We start from the raw sequence: 23,832 nt of genomic DNA, 5'->3' as shown, positions 1-23,832 counted from the left end.
TGTACTAATGTATATGAATGAGTCAGTGTCTACTGTTTCTTTGTGTATAGAAAGTGGGTCATGTGTCTGCTGATGTATAAAAGTGGGTCATGTGTCTACTGTCTTGATCTTTTTTTACAAGACACAACAGGCTCTTGTAATATCTCTGTGTATCATATAAGGCAATATTGCATGTCATAATTAAATCACATCCAGCTAACCTCCAATCATGTAACTGTAAAATTGCCTGAAACATCACTGTAAATAACAGTAAAATTCACTCTCACTCACTCACTCACTCACTCACTCACCACTCTCTCACTCACTCACTCACTCACTCACTCACTCACTCACTCACTCACTCACTCACTCACTCACTCACTCACTCACTCACTCACTCACCAGTGTTTAACCAAACTTCTCAATGCTCGTGACCCGTGAAGGTCCGGGTTAGAATATTGATCTTCAGTAACCCATGCTTGTCGTAAGAGGTGACTAACAGGATCGGGTGGTCAGGCTCGCTGACTTGGTTGACACATGTCATTGGTTCCCAATTGCGCAGATCGATGCTCATGCTGTTGATCACTGGATTGTCTGGTCCAGACTCGATTATTTACAGACCGCCGCCATATAGCTGGAATATTGCTGAGTGCGGCGTAAACCTAAACTCACTCACCCACTCTGAATACTTGTAAGCATGTAGATGGTTTGTCTGGTCCATAGTATTTACAGGTGGATGTCAGTTACCTAGAGTAATGCACAGTGCAGTAGATAGCCATACAAGCATTTCCTGCCTTGTTTGTGTCATGCTGATTGTCTCCTTTTGTTGTTGCAGGAAGTGGCAGCAGCTGTGGCAAGGTGATCCAGAGATTCCCGGAGAAGGATTGGGACGACTGTCCATTCACACAGGGCATAGAACTGGTCAGTATCTACTATGTTTAGCCTCTTCAGTATTCTCCAGAATGACAGGACTGACGAGTTGCTCAGTGTGATCACCTATAAGCTCCCCAAACTGTCCTTAATGCTAAGAAGATCGTAACTGATGAAATTTGACTTGGCCATACTAAGCTCTTAAGATTACTTTATAGAGCAGGGTTTCTTGTATGCAATTGTGCCCACAGTAGAACCGACCTGTATTGATTATTGGTCTGTATGACCTGAGAAACTGTAATGTTGTGGCGGCGTGCAGTATAAAACTACATTCACTCACTCACTCACTCTACAGCATTTGACTTAGAGTGCACTGCAGTTTGAACCGAGGCATCAATCAGACTCAATACTGGAATGATTCTTGGCCTTCCACAGATGATTAAAAGATTTTCGTGCAGCTGCATCAAAACTTTTCACAAGGAAACTAATTTGTTGCCTTCCCCCAATCTTCGCCAAAGATGATCTGATTTGACAAGATTTCATTTATTACATTCTCATAAAGACATCTTTGCTATTGGCAATGTTCAAAGTACATCACTTTTTCCTCCATTGATCACCTTTAGCTGAATAGCAGATGTGTCAATCAGAGTCTGGCGACTTGATTTGCTCTGGTCCTCTTGTCTGACATAAATGGAAACTTGTGCATTGATCGATGTAGGTCATTACAGCAGCGTTAATAGTCAGCGGGGAACCCCTGCCCCCCAAGGGGGCACTGACAGACAGAATTGTTACTGGTGATGTGTGGAGAGCTGAGCACACATACCTAACCTCCACCAGTTTATGTTGGTTCCGATTTGTCTCATATTTTGATATAGACAGACAGACTTACCCTGGCCCCCCTTTGCCATCATAGCTTTGTTGTAGAAGTGACAACACTATATCATTTATCTCTTTTATTTCTTACTTAGCACAGATATTCCCTCACTCATAGACTTCAAATTAACAACAAATATCTCATTTGAGAAACAAGACTGACATATATTTACTTTCAAAACTGCATCCTTGTACAAGAGAGTCCCATTTTATGAATGAACTTTCATCTGGTAAAGATGTTCACTTTACTTATTCATCAGAAAGGGGTGTTAACCAGTTGTGGTGCTACTGGCTATAGGTTTAATCATGAAAGAACAAGTCTCAGCATTGATTGGGCTGATATTCTAGAGTGACTGGACTGAAAAATGAAGAGGGATGTTGAATGACCAAGGGTATTTATCTTAATGGATGTAGATAGGATACTCTGTATGATAAAGGACAGGCTGGTTCAAGTTGCGTAGAATATCCGTGGATAGTTAGGGATGGCACAGTAGCCTGAGGTACTGATCTCTGTTGGATCCTCCAGTAGCCAACATTTCTGAGAACCTGAACCATATTGCTTTCCATCTCTCCTTCTCCTATAATGCTATGGCCAAACTGAAGAAGTCTAGGTTTTCCACAGGTTCAGGTTCTGAATCTGCCATCTTGGTAGAGCCCTTTTTTAATTAATATGTAGTTATGTGTTCTGTCAAAGTTATATATTTTCAAAATGGACCCTCAGCTGTATAATTCTGATAGAAACAGATAATTCCTTGTGTGAAACCTCTGTAAACATTTAGTGTTCAATGACTACAGAAAAGACTAATGCCTTGTCTCTGAAAATATGTGATTTTTGTAACAACAAACAACACAGCATAAATTGAAAAGGAGCTCCAGTGAGATGGGAAATTCAACTGGAACCTAAGGACAATCTAGACTTGCCTCTTTTGGGGCTCTCACATTGATAAAAGGGCTTGGATGGAGGGGAAATAATGTGATCAGACAGACTAATGCTTGTTGTGACGTCTTTAGTAGGAAATATGAAAGTACATGGTGAAGACCTCTGTGGTGTCTAGGCTACAACATGTCCCTTCGTCAGTAATGTTGTAATGAAGGCTTAGACATAGCCCTGAAAGGGTGTTACAAATAATGAACACACTGGTGTCTGCTTGCCATGGTATTTTGAATCCTTGGTTAGTGACTTGGTTTGTATGCCCATGTGTCTCTGCATTACTCACCTCAGACTTGCATTACTTGCTGTGATATAACTACATTACTGTTCAAATTGGAATTATAAGTAAGTTAGTGTTTAAATTGAACTTTGGAGATAATTTTGATTATTGAATAATTGGTTTGTGAATTTGAAGAGAATTACCTACCGGTAATGATGATAAAGTGTTCTCTAGAGAAACACATGGAGTGAGGATCAATGAGAAATATTAAAGTCATAAGGAGAAGGCTAGATACACATTTTTGGGATTGACATTCAGCAGGTGCCCCCTGAACAAGGGCCTAGCTATCAGTGCAGTCATGTGTGCCACAAGATACCTTGGAATGTTAAAACCTGTCTGGAAGGAATGATGTGTGCTCCTAATACTCAGTAGATGGAATGTTCAAGGCTAACAGATTCATGTGTAGAGGTTTCTCACTTCCTGTCAATCTATTACTTCACCTCCATACTCTGCCATGTATATATGACAGTCTTTCCCAAAGCCTTCTGTAGATTTTAGAGTTTCAATAACTTGCAAAAAACTAGTATTAGCTGAGCTTATGAGACCAAACAGATTTTCTAGACTTGGGATTAAAAACTAATTACCCTCTCAGTACACCATACTAATTTAAATCCACTCTCGACATTATCTCCACACCCTTCCATTATTATTTATTTTTTCCTCAAGTGTAGGAATTACCTTTTAAACTGATAATCATTATTTTAAAGATGTGTGCAAGTCTGTCCGCCATGACATGGCTTCAATATTGATGACTTCAGCATAAAACAACACATAAACATAAACAAGACGCTTCCAGTCCCTTGATGTTGTCATTTTACTGGACTCAATCTTCAGACTAGAGGCTGGAGTAGCACTCTGATATTAGAATATCATTAAAGCCATCATAAACCTCCAGCCTACCCTGCCCCTCACATTGATTGTGCTGCTCGATCAGTGTGTGTGTGTGTGTGTGTCACAGCCTATGACACATTCCTCCCACGGCCCTCCCATGCTGAAACTTGATTCACCCTCCCCACAGTTATTTCCTGGTTTGTCTCCCAATCTGCACAGTGGACTCCTGTATCCAGTCTCCTATGTAATCTGGCTTGCACATCTCTCCATCAGTGCCACTGTTTAAACTAAATAAAATCGCAGCAGTGTGTTCAGCTGATGTTCTCTTGGGTGATAAAACTAAACATGTAAGTGTGTATCTGTGGGAATTGATCACACATTCCTCTGTGATGGAAGCCCCGTGTGTGTTGATAGGGACACAAGGGACAGATGTGCACGAGCTGAAAGCTGGGGACATTTGTGTTGTTTGTAGCTGGTCGATACACATTCAAGTAAACATTGATCTGTCTGATACACTGTATTGACTTGCTAATGTCAGGTAATTAACATGCGGACAGCATTCTCATGGGACATGCATGTGACATACTTACCGACAGAGGAACGCATTTATTTTATATTTGTCAGATGATAATATTTGGCGGTTGATATATAAATGTGTTAAGATTATGCTGCATCAGCAAATTTGTGGCCATTCCAGCCAATGTAGTCCTTGAGTACCACTTTGTCTCAGAAATCCATAAATATGATAAAAAGAACAATCAACAGCATTTTAAGTGAAATGGAGCCAGCATGAGGTTGGAGATTCAGAAATTGTACTTGAGGAATATTTCAACATGCTTCATTTAATGCTGTGACATTACAGTAGGGACTGGTTGGAAGACAAAATTGTATAGTAGACTGGTTTTAGGCCAAATGCTAAAAGCAGTGTTGGTACATGTATTTGATATATGGAAGACGTTTTCAGTTGTTGTGTGCTCCTCCATCCTGATCTTGAATATGATCTTGATTTGGAACTCAGATTAAGAAAACATTTTCTGATTTTATTTAAACTTTTCACATGAATTTAAGTAGAGAAATAGGTCTGAGAAGAGTAATATACTACTGTAAACATTCAACACATTCAATCGATGAACATTCATCACAGTCAGTCAATGAACATTTCAGACATTAAATTGATGAACATTCAACACATTCAGTCGATGTACAGTCAGTTGATGAACATTCAACACATTCAGTCGATGTACAGTCAGTTGATGAACATTCAACACATTCAGTCGATGTACAGTCAGTTGATGAACATTCAACACATTCAGTCGATGTACATTCAGTTGATGAACATTCAACACATTCAGTCGATGTACAGTCAGTTGATGAACATTCAACACATTCAGTCGATGTACAGTCAGTTGATGAACATTCAACACATTCAGTCGATGTACAGTCAGTTGATGAACATTCAACACATGAACATTCAGTCGATGTACAGTCAGTTGATGAACATTCAACACATTCAGTCGATGTACAGTCAGTTGATGAACATTCAACACATTCAGTCGATGTACAGTCAGTTGATGAACATTCAACACATTCAGTCGATGTACAGTCAGTTGATGAACATTCAACACATTCAGTCGATGTACAGTCAGTTGATGAACATTCAACACATTCAGTCGATGTACAGTCAGTTGATGAACATTCAACACATTCAGTCGATGTACAGTCAGTTGATGAACATTCAACACACTCAGTCGATGTACAGTCAGTTGATGAACATTCAACACATTCAGTCGATGTACAGTCAGTTGATGAACATTCAACCAGTCATCATTTCTTGACTGCATTGCCGATGTAATATATTCCATGCTATGAAGTTTATGGCTGTTGAATGTTTTGTGTGTTTCAGTTTTGTCAGCCAACAGGATGGTCTCTCTCCACTCAGAGACAACAGCCCTCCTTCTACGTCGCTGTTTTGACCGACATCGATGCGGACCGCCACTACTGTGCGTCCTTCACTTTCTACGAGACCATCGCCATGACACCCACCCACCCCGACGACCAAGACGGGGACGACCAAGAACCCAACATGGTTCATCATTCACTCATGTTCGCACCCAAAAGTCTCGTACTGATGTCCAGGCTCGACTACTTCGAAGCTTTCAGGGTGAGAAACTTATTAGGGATACCACAGCTGAACTAGAAAAGCAGGATTAGAACCTTGCCATGCAGTATTCCTGAGTACTGAGACTGTGAGGTTCAAACTCTTCAGTATCGCAGGTATAGGATCATGTTTGAGCGTGGTCGGAAGGTTGCAGGGATTTACGGGACGCAAATTCCTGTGTCCTATACACATAATAATTGACAACAGACGCAACTAAATTGATTAAGCGTGTCCACATGGATGCAGAAAAAGTCCAAATACTTTTTGTAAAAATTTCAATCAAGTAACAATAAGTTATCACTGAGTCTGCTACTAGCTGGGTTATGATATTATTTGCAATTTAATTACTGTAACAATGTGGTGATCATGATACACAATACAATAACAGTAACTGAATTGCAACAATATTACAACATAGTATTAATAATAATATTGAAGTGTCTGGGACCCCCATTTTGTAGTCCAGGACCCCTGAAAATTAAGAGTATGAGTTCCAGGGACCCTCAAATACAGGTAAATGCCTGCGGTTGACATTACATCACAAGGATGCACACAAAGACTGTGAATGAACTAATCCATCTCTGCTGCAGCCCCCACTTTCTCTGTGCACCTTGTACCAGAGTTTACTTCTTGAAACAACATCCTCTTCCCTCCGTGACAAAAGCGAGCAGGGTTGTATGATCATAAGAGTTGTCTCCCTTTAAGCTATATGCAAGAAGTGCCAGTAAAATATTTGTAACTAAGATTTACTGTTATCAGACTTTCAGAGTAATCTAATTCTAATGTTAAAACATGTTTTCATTATATATAATTTTTAGTGGGAGTGGGAAGTAGATGGAGAAATGTATATATACCTCTTTTACAGAAAAAACCCCAACAGGATACTTGTTTCTGTTGCATCTTTATAATATATGATAGCAATTACAAATATGGTTTGGGACATCAATAGACGGACAAGTTTGATGTTTTATTGACACAAGCATGTTACCAACAATCTTAATTTGAGCTCAGCATTAGAAACAGAACATATCTGTTTACCATAAGAACACCTACGTAAGATTGAAATTATTACCATAGGGAAATGTTTCCTCCATCATAACTTTCAACAAGCGTACTTAACGTACCATCAGCTGGGACCCTGTGTTATCAGCAACTAATTGTTACAGAATTGTCTGGGGCTCATCTACACAGTGTATATGGAGAACCTGCAGGTGCAGCTGGAGACCATCGTGGGCAACATCCTGGGCTGTGTGCAGGTGCCCCCTCCAGGTATGTCACAGTAGGAATCCAGGGGAAGAACAGTTCCTCACTACATTAACCCTGAGAGTAGAGTTGGTGCTGTGCTGCTGGTAGAAGGCAACAGTGTTGGTGGTGTGGTGTGTGGCGATGATGTTGCTGGAACATTTGGTGTGTGGTGATGCTGTTGCTTGTGAGTCTGGTGTTTGGTGCCAGCTGTGATATTGCTGGAATATTGCTAAAGCGGCGTAAAACTAAACTCACTCACTGACTCATTGGTGTATGGTGATGCTGTTGCTGCTACATCTGGTGTATATGGGGATGTTGGTGCTTGGGAGTCTGATGTGTGGTGATGCTGATGCTGTTGCTGGTGCAGCTGGTGTGTAGGGAAGCTGTTTGCTGCTACATCTGGTGTATGGTGATGCTGTTGCTGGTGCGCCTTGGTATGGTTATGGTGTTGCTGTTACACCTGTGGCCGTATGCACATGTTCGGCGTAGCTAGCGTCAGGCGTAACACACTACGTCGGGCTTAGCAGCGCCCTCCTCTTACACGTCATGCACAACGTCGGCTAAGCCTAGGCGTTGCTACACCCGGCTTAACGGATTTACGTCGAGGAGCAGAGAGCTATTTTTAGATTTTCGAACGTTTTTAAACCACCGGCAAAAGGCGCGAAACAACTTCGTGGTACATCCCTTTCAGCCGTAATCATGGAAAGCCAAAGAAACCGAGAAAACCCAACTTTACCGATGGATCCTGATGGAGAAATAACATGGACTTTCAAAATGGGCTTCACCATTTTTACACATTACTGAAATCACGCGATTCACAGCGTTATTTGGTGTATGTTTTCAAATGTTCAAATCGGATAATTACTACTCAGAAGTATTGAATTTCAAAATATAGCATATTACTGATCACTGATATCAGGTTTTCATGAAATCACTAATGATAATTCTGAAAATACAGTTACCTGAACCGAGTCGCGCTTTTCCGTCATATATGGATAGTGTTTACAAAATCACGTTCGCGAAGGCCGGTATTGAGGCGTAATTACATCAATGTTATATCATATTCAGCTGCGACAAATGCATCACTGAATTCCCCATACATTTTGGAATCAAATTACAAATGGGCTTTGTCACCAATATCAACTGTCTTGATAAAATGAAACGAAAGATATTGAGTGTGAAAAGTCCAAACAAACGCTGAGCTTGTAAAGAAAGAAAAATTCCGATTTTACACTACGTAGCATTTTCTGATAAATTGATGCCAAACAGGTGCGCGTGCTGCTCACAATAAGATACGCAGTCAAACGTCTAATTGTTGATATATTCGGGACACTATTTAATTGGTAAAATCATTCATTTTATGTTTTCTCTATATACCTCTTTTACAGAAAAAACCCCAACAGGATACTTGTTTCTGTTGCATCTTTATAATATATAATAGCAATTACAAATATAGGTTAGGACATCAATAGACGGACAAGTTTGATGTTTTATTGACACGAGCATGTTACCAACAATCTTAATTTGAGCTCGGCATTAGAAACAGAACATATTTGTTTACCATAAGAACACCTACGTAAGATTGAAATTATTACCATAGGGAAATGTTTCCTCCATCATAACTTTCAACAAGCGTACTTAACGTACCATCAGCTGGGACCCTGTGTTATCAGCAACTAATTGTTACAGAATTGTCTGGGGCTCATCTACACAGTGTACATGGAGAACCTGCAGGTGCAGCTGGAGACAATCGTGGGCAACATCCTGGGCTGTGTGCAGGTGCCCCCTCCAGGTATGTCACAGTAGGAATCCAGGGGAAGAACAGTTCCTCACTACATTAACCCTGAGAGTAGAGTTGGTGCTGTGCTGCTGGTAGAAGGCAACAGTGTTGGTGGTGTGGTGTGTGGCGATGATGTTGCTGGAACATTTGGTGTGTGGTGATGCTGATGCTTGTGAGTCTGGTGTTTGGTGCCAGCTGTGATATTGCTGGAATATTGCTAAAGCGGCGTAAAACTAAACTCTCTCACTGACTCACTGGTGTATGGTGATGCTGGTGCTGCTACATCTGGTGTATATGGGGATGTTGGTGCTGCTACATCTGGTGTATATGGGGATGTTGGTGCTGCTACATCTGGTGTATATGGGGATGTTGGTGCTGCTACATCTGGTGTATATGGGGATGTTGGTGCTGCTACATCTGGTGTATATGGGGATGTTGGTGCTGCTACATCTGGTGTATATGGGGATGTTGGTGCTGCTACATCTGGTGTATATGGGGATGTTGGTGCTGCTACATCTGGTGTATATGGGGATGTTGGTGCTGCTACATCTGGTGTATATGGGGATGTTGGTGCTGCATCCGCTGGTGATGTTGGTGCTATCTGGGGATATTGGTGCTGCTACATCTGGTGTATATGGGGATGTTGGTGCTGCTACATCTGGTGTATATGGGGATGTTGGTGCTGCTACATCTGGTGTATATGGGGATGTGGTATATGGGGATGTTGGTGCTGCTACATCTGGTGTATATGGGGATGTTGGTGCTGCTACATCTGGTGTATATGGGGATGTTGGTGCTGCTACATCTGGTGTATATGGGGATGTTGGTGCTGCTACATCTGGTGTATATGGGGATGTTGGTGCTGCTACATCTGGTGTATATGGGGATGTTGGTGCTGCTACATCTGGTGTATATGGGGATGTTGGTGCTGCTACATCTGGTGTATATGGGGATGTTGGTGCTGCTACATCTGGTGTATATGGGGATGTTGGTTGTGTATATGGGGATGTTGGTGCTGCTACATCTGGTGTATATGGGGATGTTGGTGCTGCTACATCTGGTGTATATGGGGATGTTGGTGCTGCTACATCTGGTGTATATGGGGATGTTGGTGCTGCTACATCTGGTGTATATGGGGATGTTGGTGCTGCTACATCTGGTGTATATGGGGATGTTGGTGCTGCTACATCTGGTGTATATGGGGATGTTGGTGCTTGTGCAGCTTGTGTGTAGGGAAGCTGTTTGCTGCTACATCTGGTGTATGGTGATGCTGTTGCTGGTGCGCCTGGGTATGGTTATGGTGTTGCTGTTACACCTGGTGTGTCACAATATTGTTGTATCTGGCATACATGGTGTATGGTGAAGGTGTTGTTGAAGCAGGTATGTGTTCACAGTGTTGTGCTTTATGTATGGCCATTTTGTTGTTTATTGTGCACCTGATGTAATGTTACACTTTTGTTGTTGCACCTGGTGGATGCTGACGATGATGTTGCTGTTGCAGGTGGCCCCCAGGTGCGGTTCTCAATAGGGGCAGGTGATCGGCAGGCACTCCAGCCCCCTCTAAGTTCAACACTACCAGTAACAAAATCTAATGTTGCCCTCGTATTCGACCAGCTGGGTGAGTTCTCGGCTAACATATACAATATAGTAATTATCCCCCGCAGTGCGTTTAACGCGAAGCGGGGGATATAGTATTAGGCTCCGTCCGTCCGTCCGTCCAAATTGGAATATCTTAAGAACCGTTGACTAGATTCTTTTCATATTTGGTACCTAGGTTCATCACAGTATAAGAAAGGTCCCAGTCAGGTTTAGTGACCTTGACATAAATTTCAAGGTCACAAGGGGACTTTAACGTTTTACTCTTTTCAGCGAGATATCTCAAGAATTGTTCACTAGATTTTCTTCATATTCAACACCAAGCTTTATCTAGGGAAAGTGCAGGGCCCAGTAGATTTTGGTGACATAATTTTCAAGGTCACTGCGACACTTTAAAGATTTCAGCATGTTAAGCTGAATTAACTGGATTTTCTGCATAGACTTTCAAGACTTCCCTTGAATGTTTTTCAATAAGCAATTCCTTTAGTACCATTTTTGCATATTTCATACACTATGACATTCATGTCAAGGTCAAAGTCAGTCTTGATAATATTTGTGTGTTTGAACAACTAAAGAGGAAGATATCATGAGAGGTTGACTGGTCATGTTTTTGTTGACATTTAACTTCATCTTAAACTTTCATTTCTTTTTAAGTTTGATTTGATAATTTGCGGCAGGGGATTATGTCACCTTAGTGACAATGCTTCTTGTATTGATATTTGTCTTATGTGCATATATGATAAAGAGAGTCATAAAAATTAATTGTTCCTTTGAATTTTAAAGTCAACAATGCATATGTTAAATATGAGTACACCATTAACCTTTTGAAAGAACGGATAAAATTACATGTGTGTAGAAACACCCATCCAGAGTACTATTGGTTATAGAATTTGGACTTGATGTTCATAGTATTGTAGTAGGGTTGTAATTACCTTTTTGGTACTGACAATGAACCCCCCAAAAATAGCATTTGAAAATTGTTTTGTGGGGTTTCAGGGATCAACAACGCAATGACCGTTTTCACAGCAGCCTTGACCGACCACAAGATCCTGTTCCACTCATTCAGCTACTCTCGGCTCACAGCAACAGCCCATGCCTTTGTGTCTCTCATGTACCCACTCAGATATAGGTGAGTCTTGTACCCACTCAGATATAGGTGAGTCTTGTACCCACTCAGATATAGGTGAGTTTTGTACCCACTCAGATATAGGTGAGTCTTGTACCCTCAGATATAGGTGAGTCTTGTACCCACTCAGATATAGGTGAGTTTTAGTACCCACTCAGATATAGGTGAGTCTTGGTGAACCCCTCAGATATAGGTGAGTCTTGAGTCAGATATGTACCCCACTCAGATATAGGTGAGTCTTGTACCCACTCAGATATAGGTGAGTCTTGTACCACTCAGATATAGGTGAGTCTTGTACCCACTCAGATATAGGTGAGTCTTGTACCACTCAGATATAGGTGAGTCTTGTACCCACTCAGATATAGGTGAGTCTTGTACCCACTCAGATATAGGTGAGTCTTGTACCCACTCAGATATAGGTGAGTCTTGTACCACTCAGATATAGGTGAGTCTTGTACCCTCAGATATAGGTGAGTCTTGTACCACTCAGATATAGGTGAGTCTTGTACCCACTCAGATATAGGTGAGTCTTGTACCCACTCAGATGTAGGTGAGCCTTGTACCCACTCAGATATAGGTGAGTCTTGTACCCTCTCAGATATAGGTGAGTCTTGTACCCGCTCAGATATAGGTGAGTCTTGTACCCTCTCAGATATAGGTGAGTCTTGTACCACTCAGATATAGGTGAGTCTTGTACCCACTCAGATATAGGTGAGTCTTGTAACCCCTCAGATATAGGTGAGTCTTGTACCCACTCAGATATAGGTGAGTCTTGTACCACTCAGATATAGGTGAGTCTTGTACCCACTCAGATATAGGTGAGTCTTGTACCCTCTCAGATATAGGTGAGTCTTGTACCACTCAGATATAGGTGAGCATTCCACAGATCCTTGTTGTTTTCTCTGCAGTATTTTCACCTAATATTATATTGACTTACATCCTTAATGTCAAGTGTTGTTAAATGTCAAGTCCAGTGAATGTAACAGTGCAGCCCTTGTTTGACGATGCGGCCTTTGTGTTTCAGCTATGTGTACATCCCCATCCTCCCAGTGTCCCTGCTGGAGGTGCTCAACACACCCACTCCTTTCATTGCGGGTGTACACTCATCCCTGCGCAATGACGTCGTTGATTTGGTAGGTCACGTACGTATCCATTTGCTGCCTCTGTGACGATCCCTGGGTCGCATGCTTTGCTGCCTTCCACTGGTATGTTTCTAGAAGAGTTGGTGCCTAGTCAGCAGCATCACATCATCCTGAACACCAGAGACATCCACTTACTATTCCTACCGTTCATAGGCATTTGGGTAGCCACATGTTTAAAGCATTGTCTCGTATTACTAAAGGAAGCTGCTTGATATTCACATCTGAGAAATATTTATGATCAGTTTGAAGCATTGAAATGGCCAAGTATGTTGAGAGTTATCTTGTATCATAGAAGAAATCCACTCGTTACTGACTTCTGTGAAATATTGATAATCAGGTTTAGTTTAAACATATTTTATTCACAAAGTGAAAAGGATCAGCGACAACTTCTTACAACATACAACTCTCCAAAGATATTTACACTAACAGATTCCAGCACAAGCAATGATTAGAAACCAACACAGAGAAAGATTAACAGTTACGGGAAATATTATAATACAAAAGGTACAGAGAAAGAACACTATTGAGTTTGAAGTGTTGGACTAACCAAGAGTTTAAAACATCAGTTCATACACTAATGACACAAAATATTGACGCTGGAAGTGGACTAAATCCACACAGAGGCCCAGGCCTGGTGACTGATGCTTTAACACATCAAACCCAACACTAGGGTTGTGTTGCCAACACGATCATGTCCAGTCAGTTTTAGTTCCCTCTGTGATATTGCTGGAAAAGGCAACCTCACTCACACACTCCTTCATCAGCATGTGACTTGATAACATTCAATATGTAGGCTGATCTCTCACTAACTCTCCTACGTATAATATAGGGGTTCTCTACATATCTATATCAATCAATAAATGACAACAGTTTCATTAATCCCCTTTTTCAAATGTTGTTCATATGACATGGTAATCTAATTAATGGATTTATTTTATCTTGACTTTTTCTTCATTCCCAATGATTTTTTTTAAAGTGTTATCTAATGTCATTTGTAATGTTATCAAGATTATTTGCACTCCACTTCTTCATTACACTGATGTCTCCTGACTTTACAAATCTTCTGATTATGAACACCCTAGTTTTGATGAGTTCTCTTTCATGACTTGTTGCTACATTTACTTTGCGGCTTCAGTATTGGTCAGTGCACTTGCGTACTGGATGCTGTGTTGAGGCGTGCATGATTACACCACTTGATCAAGGAATGAATCGTTGCTTCTTTTGGAGCTGAGAACATTTCCACTCACTGAATGACAATATTGCTCCTTTGTTTTAGGACAACTAATATGTTGTGTCATTATGTAGAGGTTTTGTTTTGACATGTACAATCTCATTATAATCAGACATTTTACCTCTCTACCTGAAGATATTAGATCTCCTCAGTTGGATCTCCTACCTGATTATCCCTGAGCTTGCTTTACTGCCCATTCTTTTTCATGAGAGTGCTCCTTGGGCTACATATAAGCATTAAAATGTCCATTTTTAATCCCTATGACAGTTGTAACTATATTTTGAATAAAGTATTTACAAAACATAAAACAACGTTTTTGTCTTGTTCGACCACCCCTACGGACCCCAGAATGGACTCGTCCGCCAAGAACAGGTAACTCTAGGCGCTAACCTCGTACCTCACTTTCCATGCTGTCGTTTGTCTGTATCGACGTTTGTGTCCTTCAGCTTACAAGTTGATTTCTCCCTTACGATTGACAAGATGAGTTCTTCAGAAACAGCTACTGTATGTATGGTTATCTCTTATTCGCGTGGGCGATAATTGATAAATGTTTATGAAAGTTTTCATTCATCATTTGTTGTAACTTTCATCTTAGTCCCTGTCGGCTTGCCATGTGCTTGTCAAGATGGCGGACGGGAGGCGCATACACGCTTGCCTGTTCAGATTAGCCTGTAGCTTTCTTGTCTAGGTTTGTGTGTTGTCTTACTGAATTTGCAGATATTTTATCTCTTTTCAGGTGGATTAATTATATTACATGATTTGCTCTAAATAATTGTATTGTCGTCATATACTGTAATCGTATATATTTTTTAGGGGTGCAATTTGTGCGGAAAGTTCACCAAAGACCTGTTAGCGCAGTTGTTTTTTCGCGCATTTCAAACACCTGAGTGATGGTATCCATCACAAAGTTTTCACAACCAATAGACATGCAGTGATCAAAGCTAGCCGCTATAATTGAATCATGTTTACTAAAACAATCAGAGAGAAAGGTGGGATTATACTTGTGTCAACATGTCAACATCTGTCCCATATGCGAGATTAACTGACAACAAATTAAGGAAGAGTGTATACCAGTACTTACAATAATTAAACATAGAAATCATAAAGTAGTGTTTGTTGTTTATGAACACGTGTTGTTCACATGGTCAAATCACTGATTGGCTGCATTAAACAAATTGCATGTTGTTCCTACTTGTGTATTTGTCTGAATTTTGTCATGACTTGACCATGAATATTTCGCTTGGTAAGATTATTGACGCACAATCTTTTTGCTCTAAAAGCACGAAAATTAATCCCACGCGAAAATAACTACAATTACAGTATTTTGCTTTACGGGTTCCATGTTATGAAGTGGGCTAGAATGCACTAGTTCTTATTTAAGTACAGTCTATATGCTAGTATGGGTACCTCGTTAGGATGAGAAAGCCAAACTAACTCGGTGCACCTAGTGGCTGCAAGAGTTGCATACTCCCCAGGGAGTTGAGATTGATAATACGATGTGAAGTTGAGATTGACATCCAATGATCGAGGGAACAACTACCAGCGCCTTGAGCATGCACTAGTTGCCTGGATATGTGCACTATATAAATATCCAATAATAAAATGGTTAATATTTATATTTATTAATCGCCCATGCGTATTATTTGGTTACAATTTATACGTTCTCTGTCAGACTTGCCGTTTGTTGCAGTTTAAAGCCTGCGCTATGTGCAAGTCATCTTTCCCCATAAAGGATGGTCATGCTTCGTGTCTAAGATGTCTAGTGGAGGCTTCGCACGATTCGTCGGGGTGTGTTTCCTGCCAGGCGTTTTCACCCAAGACCCAAAAGTCGAGACATGCCGACTATTTGTTTTTCTCCAATCTCATGCGGGCGAGGGGTGATATCTGGGGTCAGGACCCCCCTTCCAAGAGATCACATAAGAAAAAATCTTCCACTAGCTCAGCACCACCGGCGGAGTCGAGGGCGAAGAAAGCTAGGGTCTCTAAGCAGTCGTCACCTGTTCCCTCCACCTCAAACACCCACGCACCCCCTGCTGCTGCTGCCTTAAATATTGATTCAATTGCTTCATTATTTCAGCAACAAATGCAGCAGCAGATGACTAATGTGAAGTTAATGATTGATAGTGCGATGTCCGGGCTCCGTTAGGAGCTCGGTTCGCAACGTGTAAATCTCGATGGTCCAGTTGTCTCTGCTGGGGACGGTGGTGTCCCGGGCTCAGGCCCGGTGAGCGCACCTATCCCTGGGCAACCTACCCCGAGTCTCAGCTCAGGGGATTGTCTGTCTGCTGTTCCTTGTGCCGACCCGGGCTCCGGCTCCGGTAGGGCGCAGGATTCGTCTGCCGCCGATGGGCACCTGAGCATACCTTGGCAACCAGGTCCCTCGGTGCCCAGAGGCTCGGCTGGGCACACTGGGCAGCCTGCTTCGGCAGTTCCTACCTTGTTGCGCCAGCCCCGCGGCTCGGGTCCGAGGGGGGGACAGGGCGATCTGAACCCTCTGGTTCTGATCTCTTCCTTGAGCCCTTTTCCCTGGGGCATTGAAAGTAGTGCACGAGGCCTCTAAGCCCCAACTAGAGCAACTCCTCACATCTCGCACGAGGCCTGCGCCTCCTGCTACTTCGTATCCTTCTGCGTTGGCGAAGGAGCCTGCAAAGTGGACTGCTCCACTGCAGGTTAAGACCAGGAGGCACGAGGCAAGGGAAAGGCTGCAGCTGCGCAGCAGTCTTTTCGGGGAAAGGGGAAGCCAGCCCCGGCTTCCTGTTAAATCTCCCTCGGACGCCCTTGTTGCCTCCCACACACGCAAGGAGAGACTTGCCAACTGTGGGAGTGCACTGCCTCATGCCACACGTCCGTGTAAGCGGCCAGCTTACACTCTTCCTCACGGAATGGGTGAAAGCCACACTCAGGGATGGCCATATGCCACAGTGGAAGCAAGGTCCGCCACCATTCACCGGGGTGCGGCACACTCCTGTGCCCATCACCCGGGAAAAAGCGAGTATTCTCTGTGCCGAGGTCCAGTCTCTACTGGACAAAGCAGCCATAGAACCAAGAACAATGTGACCAAGAACGACGAAGGGTTCAGACCCATACTCAATCTAAAAGGGCTGAACAAAATGATAGAAGTGCCGTCTTTCAGGATGGAGACACTGCGCTCATTGATCTCCTCCGTCCAGAGACGGGATTGGCTCACATCAATCGATCTCAGACGCTTACCTACATGTACCAATGCACCCCGACTTCAAGAAGTACCTGAGGTTCTCCTTCGATGGGAAATGCTACCAGTTTCGTGTGCTCCCCTTTGCATCTCCACGGTGCCAAGGGTGTTCACCAAACTCATGTTAATCCCAGCTCAGTAGGCAGGTCGTAAGTAGCCAGTAAGTGAGCTGTTCCTTTTTCTTTTCATAGTTGGGAAATTCCACTTGTCGGGGGCGTAGTTTATCAGACAGAATACCACTCCCAGGACTCTTTGTCTTTAGGAGTCTGTCTTATGCTTATATGTACCCCAAGGAGGATCTCTCATGAAAAAGAATCGGACAAACCTGTAGAGGTTGCTGATTCTTTGATGAGAGTCCTCCTTGGGGTACGGCCACCCACCTCCCCACATACTGTCTGATACGTTCAGCATGGAAAGTGAGGTACGAGGTTAGCGCCTAGAGTTACCTGTTCTTGGCGGACGGGTCCATTCTGGGGTCCGTAGGGGTGGTCGAACAAGACAAAAACGTTGTTTTTTGTTTTGTAAATATTTTATTCAAAATATAGTTACAACTGTCGTAGGGATTAAAAATGGACATTTTTATGCTTATATGTACCCCAAGGAGCACACTCATCAAAGAATCAGGAACTTCTACAGGTTTGTTCGAATTTAAATGAAGGATGTTTGGCTTTTTTTTAAAGAAATATGTTGTCAGCTTCCAAAATCATGTATTCTTCATTTCTTTACCACTTCAGGTTGGAAAATTGGATTTGTTCAAAAGAAAATCCACTCAATGTTAGCATTTTAGCTCAGTTTCATATTTGCAGAACTCAGACATAAAGAGTGTCTGAATACCAAGAATTTAAAATCCTTGAATCTGATAATGGGATTAGAATGTTCACGGCCACAACTTTGTGATTTCTCGGCAGCTCGTATTCATAGACATGTCACATCAAGGTATCTGACACTAATGAGATTGTATATTCCTTTGCTTTGTAGTAAGTTCGTAAATGCTTATCCTTGGTTATCAAGTGTATTGTCTCCATCATATTATCAAAATACTGGGGATTATGACACAAATCTTCATTTAAATGTGGTCCACGTAAAATGACCCTAAAAATATCTTTCTTGAGAATTACCCACTTCTTTCACAACTGAAATGTGAAACAATATGAGGTAGTATTTTGTGTTATTGTTCTTCACAATACTGATCACTTATCTTGTATGTTTACAGCTGGATGTGATAATTGTTGACTTGGATGGAGGCAGTGTGAGGATTCCTGAATGTGTCAACATCCCCAGCATCCCAGATCCCATCATGAATCGGTCCATGAGAGCTTTAACCATGGTGAGTATTCATTTCTCTCTCATCCGATAGAAAGAGATTTTACAAGGATGAGTTCCCTTTAAACTATCTCTCTGATCCCATACTGATCAGGTCCATGAGATACCAATTGCTAGATTGTCTGACCCAGACTGAAACACCTTTACTATAGCTCATTGTTCCCTATCGCAACGCAGAACGGGGGCCTATGTATTCAATAGGGTCCGTACGTACGTCCCAATTCATGTTAACGCGATATCGTCAGGAACTGTTTTACCCAGTGTCTTCAAATTCGGTGACAGCCTATATTGGGGAATTATGCTGACACCAGTAAATTTCGGTGACCTTGTTTTCAAAAGGCAATCAAAGTGACCAAAAGATAAAAACTAGTAAATATGTTATATTTCATTCTTCTTCAGCCTTGGGGGACATTGCCATGTTAGTGGCAAGCACTTGTTGTTACTGTATTGTCACTCTTCTGATGTTAGTAATCTTCTCCATGTTGTAGATTCAAAATACGGAATTACTGAGCGCTGACTATGCATTTCCTCCATCACCACGGAAACCCTCCCCTGCTACACAGAGAGTAAGTATCTTCTGTTTACACAAGTTTACACAACAACACTGTTTACAGGCTGTTGTAATTTGTACTGACATAGTTATACACAAGTCAACAGAGTTGTACTTATTACTGACACAGTTGTACACAAGTCAACAGAGTTGTACTTTGTATTGACACAGTTGTACACAAGTCAACAGAGTTGTATTTTGTATTGACACAGTTGTACACAAGTCAACAGAGTTGTACTTTGTTGTTTCTTCATTGTACACAAATTGACAGAAGTTGTCCTTTGTTTTCTACACAGTTGTAGAAAATGTCAACAGAGAGTTGTACTTTGTACTGACACAGTTGTACACAAGTCATCAGAGATATGGTACTTTGTAACTCCCACACCTTAACATACACAATGACTGTCAACAGAGGTGTTGTAACTTTGTTGTTAGTTCATTATTTGATTCTTGACAGAAGAATTCCATGATTTTCTATGAAGTGAAGAAAAGGACATGTATATACAACATCAACATAGACTAATGATACAAGGTGATTGTAACTCCTCCCATACCTTAACATAGACTAACGACTACCTAAGGTGATGTAGTTCCCATATAACATAGACTGATCTGTAGGGCTAAGGTGATTGTAACTCCCATACCTTAACATAGACTAATGACTGTCTCCCATAGCTTAACATAGACTAATGACTGCCAAGGTGATTGTAACTCCCATACCTTAAACATAGACTAATGACTGCCATAGCACTAAGGTGATTGTAACACCATGGTTCCCATACCTTAACATAGACTAATGACTGTCAGTATACATTGTTCTCCCATACCTTAACATAGACTAATGACTTTCACTAAGGTGATTGTAACTCCCATACCTTATGGACTAACGGCTGTCATAGCTTAAGATGATCAACTCCCATACCTTATAGATAAGACTGTCATAGCACTAAGGTGATTGTAACTCCCATAGCTTAACATGGACTAACGGCTGTCATAGCTTAAGATGATCGCAGAACTCCCATACCTTAACATAGACTATGTCATAGCTCTAAGGTGATTGTAACTCCCATACCTTAACATGGACTAACGGCTGTCATAGCGCTAAGATGATCGTAACTCCCATACCTTAACATGGACTAACGACTGTCATAGCACTAAGGTTGTTTTGTACAACAGCACCATGGTTCCTAAATATAAGTAGTAACCTTTTTACCTTTCTTTCTACAATATTTCATCCAGATTTTATTATGAAAAGCTTTAGCGATTCTTGATCAGTGAATTGTTGAGTTGTACAAGTTGTACAAGTTGACCTTCCTAGTACTTACTGCACCTAGAGCAGTGACCCATAATGGCAACTATTATATGACAGTTTATTCTGTTCAAATCTAACCCACTCTCTGCCTTCAGGACAAGGAGATCCGGGCTGTGTTCATCCGCATGTTTGCAGATATCTTCACTGGTTATCGTTCTTGTCTCACCATCATCCGTATCCATCCTGAACCTTTCATCACGTTTCATAAGGTAAACCACAATCCTGTGCCTGCTCTTGTAGTCAGACCCTGTGTCTGTGTCGGGGGTGGTAGGACTTTCATAAAAAAAGACATTTCCTCAGTATGTTCAGAAACAAATTTATTGTTTCATTCTTCTCAAGAGTTTGGTTTGAAAGTAGGTGATAAAATTAAAAAAAATGACAGTGTGGCATTTGTTCTGTGTTGATGATTTGTCTTGGGAAGAAATTCTGTTTTTGTTCCCTGGGTTATTTTGTCAAAGTAAAAGTTTCATAAAAATTGTCATTCTGAATATGTTTTGTTCTGAATTTTTTAGATTTCTGTAAACGAAGGGCTTAGCCATTGCTAATCCCTGGGGTATTATTTAGTGGCAGAATAGATCCAAAGTATCCAGTGTTTGCTGTAGTTGATAAATGAAGATCGGATAATTAGTATGCTTGACTAGTTACTTGGGTGTCATGGTACACTAGAAATTTTGTATATACTATCCACCGCTATTCGTTTAAATTCGTTCTGTACTACATGTCTGTATAGTCCAACAAGCCTGGCACCGGTCATCTGATCAGGTGTTGCTTGTGTAGGTGGTTGGATACTGTAGCCACCCTCAGTGAGTTGGTTGTACTCTGAAGGCATTGCACAGTCTTCATGATGTCAGACACTGGTCAGGTGCCATTATTTAAAGACCAGCATTGTACAGTCGGATTATTGATGACTATTAAACCCCTAACAAATGTTTGATGCACATTGAAAACGTATTGTGTTTTTCAGGCCAGTTTTTTAGGTCAGCGAGGTATGGTTGATGATGATTTCATCCTGCGTGTGCTGGACGGGATGGGCTTCGGTGCATTCGTGGCCGAGAGGGGTCCACCCTACAGAGTCTGTGATATTTTTGATGAGGTACGTCCGGAATTATTTTGTTGAAAACATGTTATTTCCGACACATTAAAACGTTACAGAGAGAGATGGACAATCTGAAATGCTGCACTTTGTCAGTACAAGGGGTTGTCAAGAAACTTGAAGGATTGTGGTTCATGGAACCTGTTGTTAATGTTTTTCTTTTTTCCCAAGTGTAATAATCCTGATGTGTTTGTGTAGGTGTATGCAACTATGCAAGACCACCTGCGGGAAGAGCGGATTAACCCTGACAAGATGATGGAGCATGTGAAGGATCTGGCTCACCAGCTGCATCTCAATGTAAGATTTGTGGCTTTGTCACTTCTTTAGTGTATACACCCATCCTCAATCCATCCCTATCACTGTCCTCACATGCAAGCTATCTCCACCCCCTTCCTCAACCCTCCCTCAACCCATACCCAACCTATCCTAATCAGATCCGTGAAGATCCGAATAGAATAGGTCTTCAGCAACCCATGCTTGCCACAAAGGCGACTATGCATGCTTGTCGAGGAGGCTTAACTAACGGGATCGGGTGGTCAGGCTCGCTGACTTGGTTGACACATGTCATCGGTTCCCAATTGCGCAGATCGATGCTCATCTGTTGATCCCCCATCCTCACCCATCCCAGTCCTAACCACCTTCCTCACCCCCCATCCTCACCCATCCCAGTCCTAAGCCCCATCGTAAACCCATCACCACCCCTATCCTAGTCAACCCATGCTTACTCCATCATCACCCACCACCCTCACCCCTTTCCTCACCCATCCCAGTATTAACCCCCCCTATCCTCACACCCATCCTCACCCCCATCATCACCCCCCATCATCACCCATCCCAGTCCTCACCCCCATCCTAAACCCATCCTCACCCATCATCACCCATCCTCACCCATCATCACCCATCCCAGTCCTAACCCCCATCCTCACCCATCCTCACCCATCCCAGTCACCCACCCCCATCCCATCCCAGTCACCCCATCCTCACCCATCCTCACCCCCATCCTCACCCATCCTCACCCATCCCAGTCCTAACCCCCATCCTAGCCCTAGCCTCCATTCTCAACCCATCGTAGTCCTAATCACCATCCTCAACCCCTCCCCACCCCTATCGTAATCCCCATGCTCACCCTATTAACACCCCATGCTTACCCCAGCCCCCTGTATAGAGGGTACCACATGTGATGCCCATCTTGTGTAATCCCTTCTTTTGATAGGACTAAAATGTTGCAAGAAGCAGTATAACACTCAATAATAATAATTATCATAAGTCATCTTCTATAGCGCACAGTGTCCAAACACCAAGTGATTGCTTGCGGTGCTTTATCAGAATCTGATTATTATTACCCCGGATAACCCAAGCTGCCTGTAAGGCGCTAGAAGGTTATAGTCACATGACTTTTTCCAACCGGGTACCCATTTTCTGCTGGGTGAACAGTTTTGCAATTTTGAACAAACCCACTTGCCTGAGGTGAGACCACATGTATGACATGTGCTTCATTGTGGGGCAGGACTGAAGTCCTAGAAACTCTCAGGAGTCAAGCTGCCAAACACGGTCACCCATCCAAGGACTGTCCGAGCTCGACGTTGCTTAACTTCAACTGATTTGTGACCTGAGCTGTACGCACAGGACCACACACTGCCACTCAACCCACCACCTCACCTCTGGAATTTATATCCTTGTGTACTCAAACCCCCTCTTGTTATGTTAAAGTCGAGGAGTTATGATATCTTAGCAGATGCTTTTTATAGATTGCTTTTTTTTGTCAAGTAATCTGTTTTGTGCTGTGTGTAATCATGTGTCCATGTTCCTGATGCAGGAGAACCCCAACCCCCAGCCGTATGTCCAGAAGGTGCCCAAGCCAACAGAAGGAGCATACGCCCGCATCCACCAGCCTCCATTCCAGACCCTCAACGCCAACACAGTGCACGACATCATCGACGAGGGCCTTGCCAAGCACAGTATTAAGTCCAAGTAAGTGCTCTGTACCATGGTTTTGAGGTGGTAATGCCCAATAAGGCAATAAATGTTTCTATCTTCTTCCTGCCATTATTTGGGTTTCAATCCTGAGGATTTAATGCAACACACAAATGTAGAAAATTGATTTTGAAAACCTAAAATACCGCATCCATAGAGACACACAAAAATACAAAGAGCACATGAAGAGGAGTTACATGTCCACGTGATCACTGAAATAATTATCTGAATGTACACTACACTACACCATTTTAGTACTTTGCAGGACCCTCATATTTCCAACAAGGACCCATAAAATTTGCTGATGGGGTCCATTGGACCCCCACT

General features: G+C 42.2%; 1 protein-coding gene across 8 annotated transcripts in view; it reads left to right on the top strand.

Moving 5' to 3' along the window:
• LOC124288330 (myotubularin-related protein 13-like) overlaps positions 1-23,832 on the top strand; it is a 113,707-nt gene that overhangs the window by 67,445 nt on the left and 22,430 nt on the right. For 5 of the 8 annotated variants that reach the window (XM_046724846.1, XM_046724842.1, XM_046724841.1 and 2 more), the window contains exons 2-13: positions 815-900; positions 5,668-5,925; positions 8,857-8,959; positions 10,449-10,565; positions 11,540-11,672; positions 12,694-12,811; positions 18,467-18,580; positions 19,065-19,142; positions 20,534-20,647; positions 21,403-21,531; positions 21,730-21,828; positions 23,348-23,502. In XM_046724846.1, the coding sequence (XP_046580802.1) occupies positions 815-900; positions 5,668-5,925; positions 8,857-8,959; positions 10,449-10,565; positions 11,540-11,672; positions 12,694-12,811; positions 18,467-18,580; positions 19,065-19,142; positions 20,534-20,647; positions 21,403-21,531; positions 21,730-21,828; positions 23,348-23,502 (1,504 nt within the window). Of the gene's footprint in view, positions 1-814; positions 901-5,667; positions 5,926-7,088; positions 7,192-8,856; positions 8,960-10,448; positions 10,566-11,539; positions 11,673-12,693; positions 12,812-18,466; positions 18,581-19,064; positions 19,143-20,533; positions 20,648-21,402; positions 21,532-21,729; positions 21,829-23,347; positions 23,503-23,832 lie in introns of all 8 variants that reach the window. The other 3 variants (XM_046724844.1, XM_046724840.1, XM_046724839.1) reach the window with 2 other exon arrangements.

The sequence above is a fragment of the Haliotis rubra genome, unplaced genomic scaffold (genome assembly GCF_003918875.1).
Source record: "Haliotis rubra isolate DU_JTF1 unplaced genomic scaffold, ASM391887v1 Scf415, whole genome shotgun sequence".
Lineage (NCBI taxonomy): Eukaryota > Metazoa > Mollusca > Gastropoda > Lepetellida > Haliotidae > Haliotis > Haliotis rubra.
The sequence above is the reverse complement of the archived record's forward strand: the minus strand, read 5'-3'. Positions and strand labels throughout refer to the sequence as shown.